The sequence below is a fragment of the Hoplias malabaricus genome, chromosome 6 (assembly GCF_029633855.1).
Source record: "Hoplias malabaricus isolate fHopMal1 chromosome 6, fHopMal1.hap1, whole genome shotgun sequence".
In the NCBI taxonomy this organism is placed as follows: domain Eukaryota; kingdom Metazoa; phylum Chordata; class Actinopteri; order Characiformes; family Erythrinidae; genus Hoplias; species Hoplias malabaricus.
In genome coordinates, this window is record NC_089805.1 from 41238092 (window position 1) to 41256545 (window position 18454).

Below are 18454 nucleotides of genomic sequence, written 5' to 3' on the forward strand. Positions count from 1 at the left end.
AGAATCACACACAAATTGAGAATGTTTATTTTCTATCATTTATTTATAAAACACATTGTAAACAACCCTGTCCAGCTCCAACGTGCGATAACATTTTATTTGAGGCTCTGTGCTCTACTTGAAGTTTCTTTAGCTCAACACAGTCACAGACAACAATAAGAATCGAGAAAAAAGAGAACTGAACATACATAAGACGGCATGGTGGTGCAGCAGGTAGTGTCGCAGTCACACAGCTCCAGGGGCCCGGAGGTTGTGGGTTCGATTCCCGCTCCGGGTGACTGTCTGTGAGGAGTTTGGTGTGTTCTCCCTGTGTCTGCGTGGGTTTCCTTCGGGTGACTGTCTGTGAGGAGTTTGGTGTGTTCTCCCTGTGTCTGCGTGGGTTTCCTCCGGGTGACTCTCTGTGAGGAGTGTGGTGTGTTCTCCCTGTGTCTGCGTGGGTTTCCTCCAGGTGACTGTCTGTGAGGAGTGTGGTGTGTTCTCCCTGTGTCTGCATGGGTTTCCTCCGGGTGACTGTCTGTGAGGAGTGTGGTGTGTTCTCCCTGTGTCTGCGTGGGTTTCCTCCGGGTGACTGTCTGTGAGGAGTGTGGTGTGTTCTTCCTGTCTCCGCGTGGGTTTCCTCCGGGTGCTCTGGTTTCCTCCCACAGTGCAAAAACACACGTCGACTGGATTGTCGACTCAAAAGTGTCCGTAGGTGTGAGTGTGTGAGTGAATGTGTGTGTGTGTGTGTTGCCCTGTGAAGGACTGGCGCCCCCTCCAGGGTGTATTCCCACCTTGCACCCAATGATTCCAGGTAGGCTCTGGACCCACCGCGACCCTGAACTGGATAAGGGTTACAGATAATCAATGAATGAATGAACATACATAGCAGGAATAAAAAGTGATGCAGGGCCTCGCTTCTAGCTGCTGTTTGCTTGAGGGTGGGTAAACTGTGGCTCATTGTTATTTAAAAGACTAGATGCTGAAACCAGTTGCTCTGAACAAGGTTGTTTAAACAGGGGGAGAGTGCTGTTCTGGTATTTGATCCTTGTGGTATTTTGACAAAAGCAGGTCCAGAACTGTATTCACTTGTGGAAAAGGGGTAGAACATGTCCCCTTTGGAGGGTTATTTTGGCCTAAAGCTAACAAATGCTCAAATTCACTTTGAACAGGACAGATGTTCTGCAGACTGAACGGCAAGAAACAATTTCAAATCGCTACCACATTTTTAGGTGGCCTTTTGTGGTTTCTGTCCACTGCTGTTGTCCAAACCCTATTTGGATGGAGTCATTGCAAAAGTTCTACCCAAAATACTTCGACAAGAGCTGCTCTGTGATCAGAAACTGACCAGTGATGAAGGATAAGAGGATGAATAACACAAACCGTGTATCAGCAGGTGAGCTACAGCAGTAAGCTCCATCAAGGTGTGAGAGAGATATAGAGAGAGAGCTTCTAAAGCTTCTCCAGCAATTCCTTTTCAGCAGAGCACTTCACCTAAAGTGCTCTTCTCCACTTACAAAATTACTCTGTTGTTTAAAGAGGGGTCCAGAATGGCTAATCAGCTTTGCACCAAAATGTGGGCAGAATTTATGGAGCTCGGATCCTGGGAGTTCTCCAGAGAGCTTGCTCGGCGCAGTGTGCTCTTTCTCGTGAGCCTCGTTGTCCTGGACTGAGCACGGCCATGATTAGTGTGCGGTCACCTTGATTTCCCAGTTAGCACGTGGTGTTCGTACTGGATTGTCTTATGTTCACTGAGGTTTACCAGGTCTCTTCTAGTGTAGTATTACAAATCCACATCAGAAATACACAGTAGGAGGAGCTGATCTCTGAGGAGAGAGAGTGTAATTGTTATAACAGTCAGTTTGTGCTGTAATTAGCTCTGTTCAGAGGGGTCACTAGGATCTTAATAGTCTGAGCTAAAGAGAACAATGCATGTGCCTTATGACATTGTTTTATTTAAAAACATTTTATTCTGTGGCCATTTTGTGATGTCACAAAAGGTGCTGTTTAAAAAGTGGTTTTTTGTCTCCTGACCTCCGTCTACCTGTTGCTGAGTGTAATTCATGTTTGCAGTAGTGTCATGAAATCAAGTGTCTCTCTCTCTCTCTCTCTCACACACACACACACACACACACATTCACACACCAGTCCCTCTCTCTCCGTCTCTCACACACACCTTCTGAGCTGAGGGATATTCACATCGGTCACAAATGGCTCTTGGGGCTTCAACCGACAAACAAATGATACACTCACACATTACATCATGTTGAGTCTGGGAATGTGTGTAGTCAAATAAAATGGTGTTAACTACATAATAAAACCCATATAACACCCATAATATACACGGGATGATGTTATTGCAGCCGTAAAATGTAACTTTGGTTTTACTCTAGCTGTTATAACCACACAGCAACCGACAGAATAGCACTTATTACCAGAATTCATGTCTACCATTAAAAAGTGAGCTAATCCGGCTAAAGCTAGCAGCCATAAACCCTTACTACTCCAGGAAGAAGAAAGTGTCTGTCTTGTGCCTTCATGTCTGTTTCAGCTCACTCTACTGAGTGAAGTCAGTCCAATATTAATTCTTGAACATCTGCTCTCCCTCTCTCACTTTCTCCTCCTTGCTCCATCTGGCATAATGTCCGCACTGGGAAAACCGAGCTAGATCTGTCTTGTAGCGAGGTAAACACAGATCTCTGTCCTGTGATTCTGAAGTTGCATGGCCAAGTATTTTAGGGGAGCAGCTCCAGGAGCAGTGAGAGAGGCACTATTCTCCCTGTTTTATTTTTTACGGATAAAGAAATGTTGGAAAACGAGAAAAGAAAGAGAACCACACACAAAAAAGATAAAAAATCACTACACAAATAAAGGGGTGCTGAATAAGTTGTGTGTATGGATATAAGCTACTAATCCCGCAGGTAATATAATGGTTCTAGGCAGGTTCTGAGGGGATATAAAGAAAGCATCAGCTCATTTCCATCATTTCGTTTGTAATCGCTATGAAATATAAAGCATTTTGAGTAACATAAGCCTGTTCAGGATATAGGGCCTGGTGCTGCGTGGGAGTGTGGTCTTCTATGTCTTCCTTTTTCACAACCAATCACAGTGTGACCGGTCCATAGTCGTGTAGCAAACTCCATCATGTCCAGAGGGTGGAGCGCCAGGCACTGAGATTACAGCCAGAATTATTCTTTCATTCATTTGTTTGTTAATTTATTTATTAATTTTTAATTTGTGCTGAAGAAAGTGGATGCTGAAGTAGTAAAGTGTGTGGGGGGGTGCTCCTAGTCTTTTCTAGTCAGATAAAGAGTGTTTATTACACTGTTTATCTGTTTTTCATTCTCTCTGTTTGTATCACTCTCTCTCTCTCCCTCCCTCCCTCTCTCTCTCTCTCTCTCTCTCTCTCTCTCTCCCTCCCTCCCTCCCGCCCTCTCTCTCTCTCTCCCTCCCTCCCTCCCTCCCTCTCTCCCTCCCTCACTCTCTCTCTCTCCCTCCCTCCCTCTCTCCCTTCCTCCCCTTCTCTCCCTCCCTCCCTCCCTCTCTCCCTCCCTCACTCTCTCTCTCTCCCTCCCTCCCTCTCTCCCTTCCTCCCCCTCTCTCCCTCCCTCCCTCCCTCTCTCTCTCTCCCTCCCCCTCTCTCTCTCTCTCTCCCTCCCCCCCTCTCTCTCTCTCTCTCTCTCCCTCCCTCCCTCCCTCTCTCTCTCTCTCCCTCCCTCCCTCCCTCTCTCTCTCTCTCTCTCTCCCTCCCTCCCTCCCTCTCTCTCTCTCTCCCTCCCTCCCTCCCTCCCTCTCTCTCTCTCTCTCTCTCTCTCTCTCTCTCTCTCTCTCCCTCCCTCATCCCCCCCTCCCTCTCTCTCTCTGTCTCTCTCCCTCCCTCCCTCCCTCTCTCTCTCTCTCTCTCTCTCTCTCTCTCTCTCTCCCTCCCTCCCTCTCTCTCTCTCCCTCCTCTCTCTCTCTCTCTCCCTCCTCTCTCTCTCTCCCTCCCTCTCTCTCTCTCTCTCTCTCCCTCCTCCCTCTCTCTCTCTCTCTCTCTCTCTCTCTCCCTCCCTCTCTCTCTCTGTCTCTCTCCCTCCCTCTCTCCCTCCCTCTCTCTCTCTCTCTCTCTCTCTCTCTCTCTCTCTCTCTCTCTCTCTCTCTCTCTCTGTCTCTCTCTCTCTAAGATGATTTACTAAAATGGCCAGAAAGAGAAACTTGAAGCAGAAAAGACTGAATGAAAATAGAGAAAGCGTGAACAGTGAAGAGGGAAGGATCGGTGTCAGACCTGCACTTTGCAAATATATTATTGAAGACGCACTTAAGGCGCACTCACACACACACACACACACACACACACACACACACACACACACACACACACACACACACACACACATACCCATGCTCTGCTCAGAAGGAAAATGCCATGCTCGGGGCTGTAATGGTGATGCTCCTACAGTTCCTTGACAGAACTCATACGTCATTCTGTACGTCATTCCCAATATAAGGAAATCTGTGTGTAAGCTAGTTTGGCCTCTGGGAGAGGTGAAACGTCTTTTGAAATATCACTGATGTCTAAATCAGAGTAATGATTCCATCATGAAGTCTGTCTGCAAATGTAAACACTGCCAAAAAACAACAGCGTCTCAGATTATAGGCCACTTCCATGTAAACAGATTCACCTGGACTTGAAAACCCTTGCTGTTTTTGTTTGACTTACATTTACACTTGTCAGTTCTGTCGTAGCAATGTTACGTACCAATAGCATAATGATTCTGGTCTTGGTTTGGCCCATATCCCCCACTTTCAGTGACCCACTTGCCTCATGGGTTGATGCCACGTGAATGGACTGGTCCTGCTTGCAACATGAGGGCCATATAAACACCACATATGTTGCCTGAGGTCACATTTTTGGGACACTTTTAGCTCTCATCCAGTTGGCAACAGCCGTCTCTTTGCTGGAAATTGTCCAGATCTTTTTTTTTTTTGTGGCATGTGGCCAATTGGGCATATTTAATATTGTGCCCCTTTTGGATCTCTTGCAGTTGGCCAGTGCCAGCTAGTGTTGCCACACTTCCTGGTTTTCCCGGGTCTGTCCCAGAAAATTAATCTTCCTTCTCGGGACGCTTAATGTCCCGGTTTTTCGTGAAAAGGCACTTCACATATTCATTCAGCTTAAAATAAACATTTATTCTGCTGTTGCATCAGTGTTCTCTTCCCCACACCTACATAGGCATGGTGTGCTGGTCTCTGTGTTGCTGTAGCGGATGGATGCTTTAATTTGATTGGTTGTTATGTAGGCTGTGTTCGAATACGTAGTGAAAACTCGCTCCCTAGACAGCTAGGGTTAGTCTCCAACCTCTACCCCCTTCAGTAGTCACCCCCCCACCGGGGTGTCCTGGTTTTCCACTACTCAGATGTGGCAACCCTAATGCTGAGCTGTACCTCTGCCACAAGTGAACCACAAGTGCATGTTCTCTTGGGATCAGTTTTCTTATGACACAATTATTCATTTTCTCAAAGAGAGTATCAGCATTGACCAGGACTTCTTAATATGGCCTTGACACAGTCTGCGGAGAGACTGATGATTTCAGAGGCCTGTAGCATAAGGCACTAAATAAACATGAGCTACTTCTGGCCCAGCTGCTGACCACAGCTTTAAAATGAGAAGATGCTTAGTTTAAATGAGTTGCAGGTAAAAAACTACTACATTTCAAAAGGAGCTGTGTGGGATTCCTGGAATGTTGTAAAGTATCCGAGCAGTAAGAGAGACGTAAACTAAAGTCTCTTGTGTCTGTCCATCTGAACTGACTGTTGTCTGAGAGAAAGTACGGAGACGTTAAGATCTGTTTCTTGATTTTTTTTTTGCTGTGGTCATACATCTCTGAGCAGGATTAACTGGGATAACTTCAGTGTGCTGCGTATGTTCACAATGCACAGGGATTACTGTGTGTGTGTGTGGGGGGGATACATAACTGAGTTTAGCTTTAGCTTCCACAGCTCTCCTCTCCGACCTCCTTAATGATGCAGCTAGATTAAAGACAGGAGCTGACTGGCAGACGGAGATGGAGCAGAGAGTTAACAAAGAGGAGAAATTCTCGATTTTGTGCTTTCATGAGAGAGAGAGAGAGAGAGAGAGAGAGAGCGAGAGAGAGAGAGAGAGAGAGAGAGAGAGAGAAAGACATAAGACCCTTGGTGGAATGAAAAAATAAACTTGCATAATGTGTTTGTTCTTTTAACGTTTAAACTGATAGAGGAGTCCCAGCGTGTGCATGTTCAAGCTGCGCATAGTGAAATAAATCTGTATAGAATCAGAGCTCTAAGTCTCCTGTCACTTTAGAAATGGTGCAGAGTGCTTTCTATAGTCTCTGTGGATTGGCTTGGAATTCATTGGATACAGTTTGATTCAGTGGCTACGATTTAATTTAATTCGATTCACGTAAGGTAGACTAAACCAGGGGTGCTGAACTGTGGGTAATAGTGAACCTGCCTCCCCAACAGCATCAGAAATACATCCATCCATCCATTATCTGTAACCGCTTATCCAATTCAGGGTTGCGGTGGGTCCAGAGCCTACCTGGAATCATTGGGCGCAAGGCAGGAACACACCCTGGAGGGGGCGCCAGTCCTTCGGGCAACACACAAACACACACACACATTCACTCACACCTTTTGAGTCGCCAATCCACCTACCAACGTGTGTTTTTGGACTGTGGGAGGAAACCGGAGCACCCGGAGGAAACCCACGCAGACACAGGGAGAACACACCACACTCCTCACAGATAGTCACCCGGAGGAAACCCACGCAGACACAGGGAGAACACACCACACTCCTCACAGACAGTCACCCGGAAGAAACCCACGCAGACACAGGGAGAACACACCAAACTCCTCACAGACAGTCACCAGGAGCGGGAATCGAACCCACAACCTCCAGGCCCCTGGAGCTGTGTGACTGCGACACCTACCAGCTGCACCACCGTGCCGCTCATCAGAAATACATTTATACATTTATTTTATACTTTCTGTTATAATCAAAATAAACGATACCACACTGTGTTTTTCACTGTAAGTTCTACGTGTTGCGTTCTTTAATTTCCCCACCTTCCCACTACTCTGTCAACCACTGTAAAAGCAAAAGGGGTTTTGGCAAACTACTGGTCCCAGGGTCCAACATTTTGTGCTTTGCCCCAGGAATAAACAAATCTGAATCGATTCAAGTCAAACTAAATAGAATTAAATTGACTTTAAACGGAACTGAACTGAATCAAATTGAATTCAGCACACTTCAGACACTGCTCGGTCCCAGTCCCAGTCTTTTTTGCAGTAAACTACACCTTTCTTTGGAACTTCTTCTATTCTTGAACACTTATCAGATGTTTTTAACGCTTCTACACTCACACTGGCCTGGACCGTGTACAATCTCTGTGTAGAACCCCTGCGTTGTTTACTTGTGGGATCAGTTGCTCTCGCTGAGGAAGCCACCGACTTGTTTACCTGACTGCGGTTCCTGTGGAGCTGAGTCAACAGGAGCCGGCCGGAATGTGGGAGACAAACATTGAGCGAAGAGACAAACATACAAACTCTGTCACCTTTCCGTCATCAGGAGGGACATGCGGTCACTGCCAGATTTAAAAGAACAAACCTACTGGTCTAATTTGCTTCACAGAGTCATAGCTGAACCAAGACATACCGCAATCTCATCTTCACCTGATCCGGGAACTGGACATTAAACTGTATGTGGTTGGGATGTGTCCATGTGATTTGTCCATGTGTCCACCCTCCACCAAAGCTGACTCTGTGTGTGAAGTCTCAGCCTTTGTGACAGTGCAAAGCCAAAGCTCCCTGGAGCTTTCAATCATACTTCCCTCTTGTCATGTCTGCCCACATTCAGTCTGTTCGGGAAGGACATGACAGTGTCTTCCTTACCACTTTCTACAAGTCCCTGCTTCAGAAGCAGCCAGTGACCTCCCTTGAGGCTGTGGGGTCACTGCAATGCTGGTTTAGGACACAGAATGCCATGTAAAGCACACAGTCAGGACAATGACCATCACACAGCATAAATAAACACTGTTTTTGTGAATTATGAATCTTAACAGAAAAAAAACCTGAATGGAAAAGGCCAAAGTGGAAAAGCGCAAATGTGCAAAAGAGCGATGGAAAGGTTTTCTTCAAATAAACAATGTGGTTTCGGCTGGTTCTTACCTACTGCGCATGTGGCACAGCGCCCCCCAGAAGCCCGTACTGACCCTGTGACCACAGGCTTTTAAGAGACTCCTCCCCCAATTCCTCATCTCTCTTCTTTGCCACAGACACAGGGAGAACACACCACACTCCTCACAGACAGTCACCTGGAGGAAACCCACACAGACACAGGGAGAACTCACCACACTCCTCACAGACAGTCACCCGGAGGAAACCCACGCAGACACAGGGAGAACTCACCACACTCCTCACAGACAGTCACCCAGAGGAAACCCACGCAGACACAGGGAGAACTCACCACACTCCTCACAGACAGTCACCCAGAGGAAACCCACTCAGACACAGGGAGAACACACCACACTCCTCAGAGAAACAGTCACCCAGAGGAAGCCCACGCAGACACAGAGAGAACACACCACACTCCTCACAGACAGTCACCCGGAGGAAGCCCACGCAGACACAGGGAGAACACACCACTCCTCAGAGAAACAGTCACCCGGAGGAAACCCACGCAGACACAGGGAGAACACACCACACTCCTCAGAGAGACAGTCGCCCGGAGGAAACCCACGCAGACACAGGGAGAACACACCACACTCCGCACAGACAGTCACCCGGAGGAAACCCACGCAGACACAGAGAGAACACACCACAGTCCTCACAGACAGTCACCCGGAGGAAACCCATGCAGACACAGGGAGAACACACTAAACTTCTCACAGACAGTCACCCGGAGCAGGACTCAAACCCACAACTTCATGGTCCCTGAAGCTGTGACAGAGACACTTCCTACTGCACCACAATGTCACCGATGGAAACCCAGTTAGTGGCTTTTCATTTTGAATAAAAGCACTTTTGCACAGCGCAGCAGAACTCAGGATTGTATTTTGTGGATATATTTTGCTTATTTGGAGTTGTTTCAAAGGCAGTGACCCTCTGGCCTCATATGATTTATAGGTTTATTAATTATGCAGCAAAGTGATTTCCCTTTAATTGTACCTCACGTGAACAGGCTCATTTATCCACCCTTTTACATACAGAGATGAATGCATCTGTTTCAAACGCTGTAGCCGCCATTGCACACATCCTCTTATGCGTCCTTTATGTTGCCGTGGGTGTTCAGCAATATATCCACTAGAGGGCAGTGCAGAGTCCAAGGTTTCTGACAACAACAACAAACATGGTGATGATGGAGGAGGTGTAAGTGGTCTGTGAGGCCGTTAAATACTTCACCCCATGTGGATGGAGATGGTTTTCACTTGTTCAGGTCCCGTATGTCTGTGGTTGTGTTTCGCTTGAAATTTCGGCTAAACTGCCCCCACAGTCTCCAGTGTTACTGCTCCCAGAGTCCAGGAATGGGGCAATGCCATATTCTGTCGTTTGCTGAGGCGACAGCACCAATGAGAATGCTCTGAACAAACTGGATGGATCAGGAAGGCTGTCCCTGTTGTAGGAGTCAATCTGGACTCTCTGGAGGTTGTGGCAGAACAACAGAGTCTCAGCAAGCTGCTCACCGTTATGGACAATAGCTCACAGCCCCTGCAGACCATAGTGGACAAACAGAAGCCCATTCAGCAGAAGACTGACACAGCTGTGCTGTGCTACAGAAGCCTATCTGAGATTTTTACTTCTCACACAGAGTCTCCTGCTGGACACTATTGACCGACGCCGTCTGGACTGTGCAGAGTTACACTGTACAGCTCCATGTTTACAGAGTATTAATACACACTGATGTGCGCTGTGTTAGTGCGGACCTGCTGCTGTTACTGTGTTTCTGCACTCTAGACTGAACAATGAGATCACTATGTCGCTTGGTAATAATTTATGGACAGTTTACTCATCCTTACACTTACTGGGGCACACTGATGCTGTGCATGGGAATGTTTTACTACAGACATTTTATATATTTATATATATACAGGGTGGGCCATTTATACGGATACACCTTAATAAAATGGGAATGGTTGGTGATATTAACTTCCTGATGGTATCTTGATGGTATGGTGTGGTATATGGGGTACAAAGATAGTGGGGCCATTCTTCATCAGTGGAAACCTCAAGGCCACTGGATATGCGAAATTGCAAGATCACATTATGGGTGTCAGGTCCGAGCATTCCTAGATGAACAGTTTACTGGAAAGTGGATTGGTCGTCGTGGGCCAGTTGAATGGCCCCCAAGGTCTCCCGATCTGACCCCCCTTAGACTTTTATCTTTGGGGTCATCTGGAGGCAGTTGTCTATGCTGTGAAGATACGAGATGTGCAGCACCTGAAACTACGGATACTGGAAGCCTGTGCTAGCATTTCTCCTGCGCTGTTGCTATCAGTGGGAGAAGAGTGAGAGAAGAGGGTTGCATTGACAATTCAACACAATGGGCAGCACTTTGAACACATTTTATAAGGGGTCAGAAACTTGTAAATAACTCATGAAAGAATAAAGTAATGTTAAAAGCACACACACCATTGTTTTTCTTGTGATATTTCCAATAAGTTTGATGTGTCACATGACCCTCTTCCCATTGAAAAAACAAAAGTTGAATCCAAAATGGCCGACTTCGAAATGGTCACCACCCATCTTGAAAAGCCCCCCCCCATATGCTAATGTGCCACAGGAAGTTAATATCACCAACCACTCCCATTTTATTTATATACATATATATATATATATATATTTTTTTTTTTTTTTTTTTTTTTCTACACTGTAAATGAATGTGGAAGACATTAAAACTATGAAGGAACACATATGGAATTATGTAGTAAATAAAAAAAAAAACAGTGTTAAACACACCAGAATATGTTTTATACTTTAGATTCTTCAAAGTAGCCCCCTTTTTCTTGTATGACAGCTTTACACACTCTCTGCGTTCTCTCAGTCAGCTTCATGAGGTCGTCACCTGGAACGGTTTTCAGTGAACAGCTGTGGCCTCGCCGAGAGTTAAGGGGTGTGTCCAAACTTTTGACTGGCACTGTATGTAGATGTAGATGTAGTCATTCATTCATTCATTTTTTGTAACACAAGAAGTGCGAAGAAAAAAGAGCACTGGGAAGAAATGGAGAAAATGAGAATGGAGAAGAAAGAACAGAACGGTTGTTTAGAAAGGGGCAGGGTGACGCTGTGGTGTTTGATCCTTGTGGTAATTTGACCAAAGCATGTCACAGATGTATCATTAAGGCCCAGAACTGTGTTCACTTGTGGAAAAGGCAGAAAAAAGGGGAGTTCATGTGGGAAAGTGAGCAAGTGGACGAATGACTGAAGGAGGGATGGAGAGTGTGATTGAGGGAGTGAGTAAAGGAGCGATGAAAGGCTTCTAAAATGCCCTGGACTCCTCCATCACTGAGGAGGATCTCAGAAATAATATATTCACTCTAAAGCCAAAAACAATCAAGTGGGCCACACACAGTGTCTTACAAAAGATGATCTGTGGCACAAGTAGAAAAATCCCAACCAGTCGTTCTCATTCTACTCAATAAACCTGGGCCCTGGCAGTAACCCCCTGAAAAAGACAAAACCATCAAAACCTTCTTCCAAAGGACACCTAGCTTTCGGGGATTCACTCCCTGCTTCACACTGGGGACACACACGTTATCAGTGAACTGAGAGAGAGAGAGAGAGAGAGTGAAACAGAAACAGAACTACAAAATCACCCACTGGTCCACACACACACACACACACACAGAATCACAATCACAACGCAGAATGCAGTGCTAAAGCCACAGTCCACTGAGCACAATGACTGACCCCACACTGACCAGGTACAGACCGGCCCCTACACACACACCAGGCTCCCCCCCGGAGAGCAGACACACTCCCGGCACTGCCACAGCAACATGCTAGAGACAGAGCTGCACCTCCTCACAGAGACAGAGACAAACAAAATATAGAGAAATATATTTCCCAGAATTCCAGAAAACTCACCCATAATTCCACAGCTGGCGTCCTGCTCGGAGAGACGGGGGGAGAGCAGCGTTCCGGCAGCGCGATACGTATCTGACTGCCACAAACTGAGGGAAAGTCGAGTGACCCACCCCACTCCCCACACACACACACACACACACACACACACACCTAAATGTTTGTTACCATTTTTACACATCTTTTTAAATCAATATTATTATTATTATTATTATTATTATTATTCTCAGTGCTCTATATTGCTGTGTTAATTAATGCTTTGATAATCATCACTGTCCAATTAAAAACATGTATCTCCAACATAGTAACTTTACAGGAGAAAGAAAAAACCTTAATTTTCAATGGAAATCATTGTTTAAAAAAAATAAATGAATCCAAGTAAATTTGGAGCATTTCTATTGGTCCGTTCGTCACGACGTTTTCACACAGCTGCTGTGTTCAATCCGTGTAAACTAAAGAGCCACAAAACAACAAGATATGTGTTTTTTCTTTAGAGAGTGATGCAATACTCGGATAATAATCTGATTATGGACTGCCCAGTATAACTTAATGAATTTAAATGAAGAGAGAGAGAGAGAGAGAGAGAGAGAGAGAGAGAGAGAGAGGAAGACGGGGGAAGGGTGAGGCAGAGAGATCCTGAGAAGAAATGAAGAAGCAGAAGAGGAAAAGAGGAGAGAGGAGGATAAATGGAGAGAGGGAGGGGGTGGAAAGTGAGAAAGGGAGATGGAGAGAAGTTGTTAATGGGTGAGTGTGTGAGAGTGAGTGAAGAGGGAGTGAGGGAGTGATATATATATGTGTGTGTGTGTGTGTGTGTGTGTGTGTGTGTGTGTGTGTGTGTGTGTGTATATTTATGTGAGAGGACGAATAAAAGTTTTCTTACTTTATGTTCTTATGTCCGTGCCGTTCCAGGAAAGCACTCAGCACTGATTAAACTGAGAGGGGGTGTGGGAGAGAGGGAGAAATGGGGAGGTGAGGAAGAGAAAGAGGGGGGGGTGTGACACAAAAGAGAGAGAGAGAGAGAGAGAGAGAGAGAGAGAGAGACAGGGGGGTTCTTCCTGATTCACGTTTCAAAGGGCACTTTAATGATGAGATGCTCATGATTAGTGGAGCTGTGTGTGGAGAGCTGTGAGAGGTGTGTGTGGATGGAGGTGTGTGTTCAGAGCAGAAAAGAAGAAAAAAAGCCTGCGTGTTCCTGGCAGAGAAAAGAGGGAGAGAGGGAGAGAAAGAGAGAGGGAGGGGGAGATAAATGAGAGAGAGGCTGTGTTAAAGGATTGCAAATTCAAAGAGGTTTGTGAAACGGAGAGGGATAGAGCACAATCCCTCCCCTTCATCTCTCTGCAACTCTCTCTCTCTCTCTCTCTCTCTCTCTCTCTCTCTCTCTCTCTCTCTCTCTCTCTCTCTCTACCTGCTCCCCTTTTCCCTCAGATACCTCTCCCTTCCTCTCTCTTTAAGCTGTTCTCTCCTTTACTGTCCCCCTTTCATTCTCACTCTCTCACCCTCTCTCTCTCTCTTTCTCTCTCTTCCTCTCTCTCTCCTTTCACCTCACACTTTTAATAATGCGCTCTCCCTCCATCATTCATTTTCTCCCCCTCTGTCACCCTTCGTTCTCTGCTTTGCCGTCCTCTCCCTCTCCCTCCTCCTCATCCCTCTCTCAATCTCTCCCTAATCCTTCTTCGACTGTTCTCTCTCTCTCTCTCTCTCTCTCTCTCTCTCTCTCTCTCTCTCTCTCCCACCCTCTACTGTTCTCTCCCTCCGTCTCCTCCTCTCGCTCCTTCTTGTCATCTCTTCTGCTTTCTCTCTCTCACACACCCTCCCTGTACCACTCTCTTTCTCTCTCTCTCTCTCTCTCTCGCTCTCTCTCTCCCCCCTCTAAACCTGGCACTCACTCTCTCTCTGTCTCAGTCTCCCCGCTGAAGCCCACAGATGCACCGCTGCGAGCCGTTCTCTCCGTTTCTTTTGTTTTCCCGTCTCTAGCTGAAGGCTCCGCGGATTACACACATCCACCAGCTTCCATCTGCCACCAGCCTCGCTTCTCCGCCGCTTCCCGGCTTGATTTCCGAGTCTGTTTTTTTAAGGATGAGGCACGGAAAGGAGGGTTAGCTTGAGTGGACGGTATCGCACTGCGGTGATGGTACACAAAATGTGACGTTAATGTGATTGAATTGAGCCCAGTGGCAGCGATGGTTCAGGAGCTGCGTGAGTATGTAGTGATGCGATTTGACCGTAGAAGTGACGCTCAAGACTTACACTGACCACACACACACACACACACAGTTAAGACGAGCAGTGCTTGCTTGATGCTTGGTTGTTGTTGCTTACTGTTATTCTCAGACCCGTGGTCTTCTTCGGCTTCACTTTCCTCAACTAGGCTTCGGGTCTGTTTTTCAGCCTCTTTCCCTCGATAGCATCAGATTTAAACAAGACGCCGTCTCTGTCTATTAAGACACTGATATCCGCCGCCAAAATTCAATTAGCTCGCTTGGTGGCCTGTGCCTGTGTTAATGGACCTTATTATCCTCCAGTCTCTCGTTCCTCTGGGCGTAAATCAATTATGTCATGAGAGGAACACTCCTCTGTGAAGCCAGATCACTGCAACCTTGTGTATTGTGCTGGACTCTTAGATGCATCAGCCTTTGATTAACAGACCTCACTCAATAAGCTACAAATGCCCATCAAGTCTGAGTCTCTACAGTGTCCAGTAGAAAGTGTAGTCTGGTCAGCGGTGCAGCGTCCACTCCAGACTTTTCCTCCTTGGAGTAACTTGTTTGAGACTTTCGAGTGTGAGGGGGGTGGGGGGGTCAAGCCTTTGTGTAGGATCCTAAATCAAACTCGAGCACTCAGTGAACGCTCCTTGGACACCAGTGGACACCAGTGACCGTTTGTCTGATCCACTCAAGCTCATTCCCAGCCATGGCCGGACACTGGCAGCCTCACTTTTGCTCTCGGCGCTTGCCGGTCGCTCGCGCACTCCTCCTGACTTTTCTGTTGTCCTGCCCCTGCCCGGCTCTAGGGAAGAAGAAGCTCTACATCGGCGGCTTGTTCCCCATGAGCGGCGGGTGGCCCGGCGGTCAAGCGTGTCTTCCTTCCGCCCAAATGGCCCTGGACTTGGTCAACAAGCGCACGGACATCCTCCCCGACTACGAGCTGGAGCTCATCTACTACGACAGCAGGGTGAGTGGACCATCTAATCTCATACATTAGACCATGATTCATTAGCATCAAATCCATGAGCTACAGCAGTGTGTGAAAGTGTAGGACAGTGAGGAGTTAGAACAGTTTACCCCAGCGGTAAACACACACCCCCTTGGAGCTATCGAAGACATCTTATTTAATGTTGCCCCCATACAGACACACACTGTAAGACTGAATAATAAACTCCATAGAAAAGCATGTAATGAAATGGGCTCATTTAGAGCAGCTGCACATGAGTTTGAGGTCACCGTGCTAATGCCAGGTGTTGGAACTTCTTTGGTGTTAAATACGGTGGTTTCTGTAGTGTTTTTAGAGATCAGAGGTTAATATCTGGTCTGTTGATGTGCAGTTATATGTTACACTAAGTATAGACACACTGTAGCGCTGGAATTAATTATTTATACATTGGAAGTCTTGCATTAAGGACTTATTTATTAATACGTTTGATATACACAGACCAGCCATGACATTAATGTTGCCTTTGTTTCTACACTCATTTTCCTGTTATTTCAGCTACCCCTATGACATCTCCAATCACAGGTTGTAATCCTTCTGTTGCTCTGCAGAATTCTTTAGCTCCATTAACCCCTTTCGTCAGTGGTCAGGAGCCCCAGAGAGCCAACAACAAAGAGGATGTTTTTTGTATTTGGATGGCGGATCATTCACAAGTGCTGCAGTGTCACTGGTTTGTTTTTAAAACACTGTTCCCGCTCGCTGCGGACTCTAGTAGACACGCTGTAGCCCTGATACTTGTCGTCTAGTCCTTCATCAGTGGACGCAGGATGGATATTTGTAGTTGGTGGATTTTGCTCAGACTGGGTTTAAAAACTCCAGTAGCACTGCTGTGTCTGATCCACTCTCACCAGTGCAACACACACTAACACACCACCACCACGTGTCACTGCAGCGCTGGGAATGATTCACCACTAAATCATATCTGCTCTGTGGTGGTCCTGACCATTGAAGCCCAGGGTGAAAGGGGGATAAAGATGTAGGCAGAGCAACAGCCGGACTACTTTGTGTGATTGTAGAGCTATAAATATAATGTAAAGGCTAGTTGGTGTATATATATATATATATATATATATACGTACATACACATGTATTATGTTGTGCACTGATAAATGCCAAACATATAAAACTCCTGAAGACCTACTTTTGGCTTAATAATTAAATTATATTAAAATTAAATGATATAATAATTTTAAATACAATACTTACAATTAGTTCTCTCGATATTTTCCCACAAAGCAAAGGAGGGGCAGATGAGTAATGCGTAGAGGGATTAGACACAGTGTATTAAACTGGTTTACATGTTGACTGATGTTAATTATTTACTTTGAGAAAAGACAAGACAGCTTTATTTATATAACACAGTTTAAAGACAGCAAGTGTTGACCAAAGTGCTTCACGGAAAAAAAGATGAATGGCAGGGTGTTGTTTAAAGTCTTAAGCCTTCAGATAATTTCCAAAGCATATATATATATATGTGTGTGTGTGTGTGTGTGTGTGTGTGTGTGTGTGTGTGTGTTTACTGTCATCCCAAAGCCATGCATCTCCAAAATGATGATTGTATTGGAGAATATTTCTCATCTAAGTTAATGCATCAGCAAGTGATTTTTTATTATTGATTCATTGGTCATGAAACATCCACCTGGTGTGAAGAGCAGCTGGTGTTTTCAGACGAGTTACGAGGTTTTGACAGAGCGATGATACACGACGTGTGGTGATGCACTCAACTAGACACACACACACACACACACACACACACACACATTACAGACTCTGTGTGAGCTTTTAGCTCACTTATACACCGACATTAATTATTTACCCAGTCTTATTGTTGGAAGTCTCACGCTTTCTGGAGATGTTTTGTTCAAATTTGGAGCAAATGGAATGCCACGCAGATGTAAATGATACATATTTGTGTGCAGTAATACACACGGTACAATATTAATTATTTACCCTGTGAGAACTGTGTATTCTGCTGATCTGAATCCGTGTATTTTGAACTCTTATTTTATGAAGAGGTTTTATTTAAATTAGGAATTTATGACATCACATACACACACAATAATCAACAGGAGCTGACCCCACCTTCCACCTCAACAAACACACACACACACTCACACACACAGTGTAAGACCGTAGCTCGCTCACGTGTTGGTATTAATTATTTAAACAGCTTGCGAACACCACTGTAGATTGCAAGTCGTGCTGTTTGAAGGCGCGGGCGTTCAGGTGATTGTGTTGACTCAGGCGCCATGATCAGAGTCACGTAGATCAAGCATGTGTCGCTTTGGTTAAGCCCTTCCGAGGATGTAGATGAATAGGCGTCTAAATGATCAGAGATACAATGCATGTCCAAAAGTTTGTGGACGGATATATTCAGTCCTGCACACACTCAGCTTGTAGAAGCACAACGTCATGTGTCGTCCTGAGCGTTGTAAAGCCCCCCGGCGATGGACGGAGGAGTGGGAAATGTGTTTTCAGGGGCCATCCTATATCTTTAGGATGAATTGTAATGGAGTCTGTGACCCCCAAAACTAAGGCAATATCCTGACCTCCCTATTGTTTATGTAGCTGAATGCAGTCAACAGCAATGTTTACCCCAGTAAAATGGGCGGGCTGTCCCTCATTAAAGCCCTTTGAGATTCAGGAACATGGGTGTCTTTTGGACGTACAGCGTGGACTGAACCAGGCTGTGTACTTGTTGTGTGGGATTAACATTAATTATTTATGGAGTACACGAAGGCTATGGCATGGAGCAAAGATTTGTTTTTTTTTCATAGCCATATGGAAGTATGTGAATACACTGAGCCAGCCCATACATTGTATGAGACTTGTTTACTCCATCAGTGTTAATTATTTATACAGTGCACAGTTTGAACGCCATCATTTGTAGATTTTAACCCGAGCTGTTTGAAGCCTTTCGCTCCGAGGAGGTGTTTTGCCTAAATTTGCAATTTATCAAAGCATTAAGCCATTAGTTGGCATTAGTGATTGTGGTAATAAGCTGCCCCCCCCCCTCTGAGATTTATATGGTTGGTTTTTTGAAGCGCGATGGCCATTCATTATCATTACCCTGCTAATGTGAATTTCCTCATGATGATTCCGAATGCAGTTCCTCGCTGCTTCATCGTTTATTTCAAAGAGCTTGGGTCGGAATTAATGAAGGTGTAGGAGAGGA

At 45.7% G+C, this 18454-nt stretch overlaps 1 protein-coding gene across 2 annotated transcripts in view; it reads left to right on the forward strand.

The window, feature by feature from the left end:
* Positions 1-18454, forward strand: part of gabbr1b (gamma-aminobutyric acid (GABA) B receptor, 1b) — a 209313-nt gene that overhangs the window by 111106 nt on the left and 79753 nt on the right. For both annotated transcript variants that reach the window (XM_066673693.1, XM_066673695.1), the window contains exon 7: positions 15083-15243. In XM_066673693.1, the coding sequence (XP_066529790.1) occupies positions 15083-15243 (161 nt within the window). The remainder of the gene's footprint in view (positions 1-15082; positions 15244-18454) is intronic.